Source organism: Pyxicephalus adspersus, chromosome 2 (assembly GCF_032062135.1).
Source record: "Pyxicephalus adspersus chromosome 2, UCB_Pads_2.0, whole genome shotgun sequence".
Lineage (NCBI taxonomy): Eukaryota > Metazoa > Chordata > Amphibia > Anura > Pyxicephalidae > Pyxicephalus > Pyxicephalus adspersus.
The window spans coordinates 78,403,951-78,409,822 of NC_092859.1; the positions used below are offsets into that span (position 1 = coordinate 78,403,951).

At 36.6% G+C, this 5,872-nt stretch overlaps 1 protein-coding gene across 2 annotated transcripts in view; it reads right to left on the reverse strand.

The window, feature by feature from the left end:
• The window catches only part of CDK17 (cyclin dependent kinase 17), a gene marked incomplete in the record, with an annotated part of 72,250 nt that overhangs the window by 25,649 nt on the left and 40,729 nt on the right, over nucleotides 1–5,872 (reverse strand). For both annotated transcript variants that reach the window (XM_072401182.1, XM_072401183.1), the window contains 1 exon segment: nucleotides 4,374–4,538. In XM_072401182.1, the coding sequence (XP_072257283.1) occupies nucleotides 4,374–4,538 (165 nt within the window).

A 5,872-nucleotide genomic window follows, 5' to 3' on the forward strand; every position in this document is an offset into this window, starting at 1 on the left:
TTTTTTCATTAGAACACCGGATAGGGAATCCCCCTCCTCCGCAGTGTCTTGGGAGGAAGGGGATGCCCCATCAGAGATCTCCCCGCGGCAGCCGAAGGGAGCCACAACAAGGAGGCTGAAGAGCCGCAGGTTGCAGACCCCTGGTATAGGGTACTTCAGCTCTTCAACCTTGATCTACCAAGCATCTAAAATATATAGCCAGCATTACAGTACTAGTTGAAGATGGTTTCACTGGGCTCTCAAATATTGTTCAGGATTCTTTGTAAACCCAAAAAGTTTGTATCTTATTTTTCAATGGGATTATCAAATCAAATTGAAGAGAAGGGAGAATGTTGTGGATGGAGGCAGATCAGAACATGATTGATCATAACAAAATATGTGAAGGGTTTATGCACTTTAATCAAAAGTGGTGAAAAGTTTGGCTCTCTGTAAGGTTTTTAGTGCTGGCTGTCCCTCTGTAGAGATTTCATCTCACGTTCTTTCCTAGGAATAGTTGTCACAAGGACAAGATGTTAGGAGAATTTGTCACAACAGGGGCAAAGTCAAAAATAAAAACTCAATAGATTCAAGAAGAAAAGGTTTAGAATTGAAGAACTCTGTAATTGAAAAAAAAATAAGGTAAACCATATAACTCCTACATAAAAGGTCATAAATGATTTTTAGAAGGAGCACAGAAAAAAAAGTAACTCTATGCTTGGATATGACTAAATTCTGCAATGCAAGCACTGTAAAAGTATCTTTCTATGAAGTTTAGTTTCAGATTTACATTAATGCAAAACAATTAACAAAGGGTTCAGGAAGAAGGAAACAAGGCCAAAATGTCCCCACACAGTAAATTCAAGAAGAGAAAAATTGGTTAAAAAAATTAGGTCTACTTGCAATTTATAGGTGGAAGCTGGACCTCTACTAAATTGTAGTTTCCTTGCTTTTGCTCAATAACAGTTTATTTGCTTTATTTCAGTTAACATATGCTTTATATGTGATAAATCAAACCATAAAGATGAACCATAAAGATGAAAGGCAAACTTTGATGCCAACATTGCAAACATCCTGTGCTAGCACATTAAAAATATTGTGAGCTCAAACACTAGCAGAGTTCATATCAAGGGTTTTGTTGTAAAAAAAATAACTTACATTAGCCTTAATCAACTTAACCTGAGGAAACCCAAGAAAAATAATGTAGGTCCTAGGGAACCCCTTCTATAATTAATATATCACAGCTCACAATACATTGATGTGTTGGCAGTGGGAAGAATGTCATCCTTACAATGAAATGAAATATCATTGGTGACATGAGAAGCAAAAATTGCAACTTCTGGTTGAGAAATGCTGCCTTACACCAAAAAACACCCAAATAATCATCTAACCTAAACACTAAATTATGCAAACTCAAAAAATACACCTAAACCCCAAAATGAACCCTTAAACATTGAATCTACCTTTCACTAAACACAACTCTACAAATTCTACCCTTAACTGAAAGACAATAAAAACATTGGTTTTGCCTTTTTGTCATACTATGTTGCATCTATTATATTAAAAAAGAAATACAGGTTTAACGTTATTGAAAATTATGTAAAATTATAACATGGCTAAGTTATCACTACATTAGTATTGGGTATAATAAACAGTGATTTCACACAATATTTGATGGTAAATAATCATTTTATATTTCAGGCAAATTATACCTTTATATCGTGTATTGACATTGTATTTCTATTTTGTTCATATATATATATATATATATATATATATATATATATATATATATATATATATATATATATATCTCCTGACATTTGGCAATATCAGTTCTTCAATGTTTACTTTTATTCATGTTACCTGTAAATCTTTCTGACCTTCCCCAAATCTATCATTTTTCTATCATTAGCATATTCAGTGCACCTTAGTGCTAGGGATTGAGTAGCAAGGGAAGGGGGGATTTATGAGGCCCTTTCCAGCTAAAACTTCTCTTTGAAACAACTTAGGACATTGTGGGATACTGAAATTAAATATTTGTAAAAGAAATTTATTGTAATGTTTAAATTTACATTTTTCTTAGCGGTAAGCATGGTAAATCAGCTAGGACTGAATCGGTTGGTGACCCATAAAACTAGGTTAGTTGGAGAAGAGAGACCACCTGGTCTGGGACACTGGTGACAGTTTGCAGCTAAATAAAGCAACATTAAATCAGAACTTGCTTGAAGAAAATGTCCAAGCACAAGAGTGGGGAGTGGGAGAGAGAAACAGCTAGGGGTAATATACCAGACACTAAAGTAGTGTTTTCAAACAAATCAAGTTCCTACATTTTAAGATGAATGTGTTTAAAAAAACATATTTGCACAGTCCCTGGGAGATCCATTATGCATGCAGGCAATGTCTCTGATGTAACTGCTGAAGGAATGTGACACTTCATCGATAACGGTAGTAAAATATGCCATGCTACTTGATAAGGACTTGATACTAAAGAAAGTGTCTGCAACAGTTACAGAGTTACCAGAAAACCATACCTAAACAGATAAAAGGTCAAATTATTCCAGAATAATCAATCACATGTATGTGTATAAATGTTATGTAGCCACATAGAGTTTTATTTATGAACACATGTATGTGTATAACCTGGATATAGAGGGATTGGGAGGACACACCACAAAGTGTTACAAAATTAGAAGAAATAAGGCCGCTGAATCGAAGTTAATCCACAATAGAAGAGTTAAACAGGATCTGGGGATTTGGCTCAACTTGGTGGTGTTGCCTGTGATGTATTAATAATTAACAGCATTATGACATAGTTGTTCTGGTATGTTTGTGAATGTCTATAAGGTATTCTGGATTTTTTTTTAGGGTGGGCTTAGAGTTTTAGGGTGGAGTGTATGTTATTCTTGTTACAAGGACAAAACCCACAAATGGTATTTTGAACACCTCAGATTGCAAGGTATACAAGTTTACAGGTCACAGCTAAAAACCATGAAGGAATTGAAGTGTTCGACAGCAGTTCAACGCTACACCTAGCAATTAGGTAAAGCTGAACTCCAGGTACACAGTTAAAGACATAAATTACCCCAAAAAGGCGTTTGACCTGCTAAAAGGATTTGTTAGTTTGGACCAACCATTGCTTCTTGGTAGGGAGGAGGACCTGACAAGTCTCACCCTGTGTTTGCCTCTGCTCTCTACTCCTATTAGTGGGGCCCTTGGCCGGATTGGCTTCTTGTTCCATTTCCTACTCCACCTTCGATCAGTACTTACCATGTCTAATTGAAAATTCAAAAGTAAGCTACTTACGAATAATCAGCTTTTAAGTTCACCTCAAATTGGTGATTGGAATGGAAAATTGGAAATACTAGGCCTAAAGACTGATAAGCCGCAGTATAACATTCTGTTATTGGATTGTGATACACTAAAGCTACGTACACACTTCCAATTATTATCGTTGGTAAACGAACGACGAACGATCCTGCACGATATCTGCGAACGATCGTATAGCACCAATCCTGTACATACAGATAACGACACGATCGTTCGCAGATATTGTAAACAGGATAGATGAGATCATTTGAACGATACAGGAAGTGAGCGAACGTTCGTTCATCGCGCATGCCCAGACCATGAACGATCACTGAACGACCGTACACACGATAGATGGTCAACGATCGTCGTCCAATCCGATCCGCTGGTCCGGTCGTTCATTTCCAACGACTATCCTCGTTGGTTACTTTTTTTACGAACGATTTTTGGCCAATCGGTCGTTCGTCGTTCATTTCCAACGGTAAAAATTGGAAGTGTGTACGCAGCTTTACACATTAAAAGAAAAATCAAACAACCTAAAATACAACTGCAGAGAAACACTAATGATTTTTTTTCTGAAAATGCTTCTAAACTGTTCTCTTCAGCTTCAATACTTTCAATTAAATGCATTTAGGCATGCAGTAGATGATGTCAGAACTTCTAAAATGTTTAGGGAGATAACGTAAATATACATTGTCAAGTTTTAAATATTTGTAAACCATCAGCAGGATGTAAAATTCACAGCAAACACTTGCATAGTGTACAGAGTTCTACAATTGTGAGATTATTATACCACCCAATTACCAATGTTTCACAATGATACATTTTTCACTCAAACTCAGTTTTCCTGAATGCAGAAAATGTTTATCATCAACAGATACATCCTGACTTGACCTTGCCACTTTATAATGCTTGGGAAAACAGAAATCAGACTCTTGAGAAATAGATATGAGGTACATATGGGTCCCGTAACCATGAATGTCACACACTACTGCATTATCACTATTCCATTCATCAACATGCAGACTTGACATGCAACATTTCAGGGTTATACATGTTTTACTTTTCTGGAGTACACAAAAGGTTACCTAGTCTGCTTCCATTCCTGGGCATTGCCATGAATGAGCCAAGGCTTCCACCTATAACACTGTGGGGTCTTCTCAGTGGCGGCTTCTTGAAGGATCCTGTGTATTGATGGAGGAAGGAGTGCATACTATGAGATGTTGGAGGCCTGCCATTCTTCACAATAGGTTCTAGAAATCCCAAAGGCCAACATAGATCCATGCCATCAGAAAAGGAAAGATTGTAAAACAGGAAAAGAAGACCCAAGGAGAGAAAAAAAAAAATGAAGAAAAAGAATAGGATTACCACCTTATGATGATTAAGACAGAAACAGTCAAATTAGTGAGCAATTCGTTTATGATTAATGGTTTATCAATTATTCAATACATTTGATATTCAGTGCATGATTGAAATCAGAGGTCCTTAATCAAGTGATAGGGACATATCTTTCACAGACCATGGATGAGTCCAGAGATAGGAATGTCATTTTAAAAAAAAATTAGAATCACTTTACAAGTGTGGCTTCAGTGGTATGCCATAATGGAATCCTGATAATTAATACATTGTTGATAACAGACATGTGAATTTGGAATTTCATAAAATGTGCCATAAAGATGTGACCCACAACTTAAAAACCTCTGCTTCAGGTGGTGTTACAAATTCCTTCACCAATCACACTCCCGCCTTAACCACTTAGATTTACTGATTGATATTTACACTATGCAGAAAGGATTGTAGGAAAAGCTTGGAAGGGACTGTTCAAATCCTCAAAGTCACATTATTGTCAAGCTAAATGTTCAAAAGGTAAAATGCACAGTGACTGCATAAAAGGTAATATTAGGTAGAGAAACCAACCAGAGTTTTGCACTTTGTTATCTGCATCAATGAAGTACAGGCCTAACTACTTCCAGCAACAGGCAAGATGGACAAGAATAGTCCCATAAAAGTCTATGGGGCTGACATGGAGCAGAAAGAAGTTCCTGATAGAGTGGGGAAGATTGGAGCCCCTGTCAAGATTACTTCTGCTCAGGACACAAACCAGATTTTACACTCATTTCTGGCCCCAGGAACAACCATTTACCACACAAGAAGTGAAGAAAGAACAATAGCAACACAGACAGAGGTTAAAATCTTTTTTTTTATAGTTATATATATTTCTAATAATTAAAATAACGATAAATATGTAATATTTGTAATTGTTGTCCGCTTCCCTGTTGCAGATTTCCTTGCATTTCAGATCTGGTAACAAGTTTGCCTTGAAACAAGAAATTGGAGATAAACTTCCAAATGGAGTGTTGGACAGCAGTATTACCTGACAAGGGTTCTAACCTATTGCTCTTCTATCCAATAATCCCCACCTCACAAAAAAAGTTGGGCTTTGCACACATTTAAAGGAAAACACAGCAGCATTATATTGCCTTACTCTTACACTAAGAATGTAAAAATGCAGGGACAACAAAGGACAACTATAGAACTTGGGTCTGCCCCATTTTAAAGCAGTACAGATGACAACTATAGAGCTGGA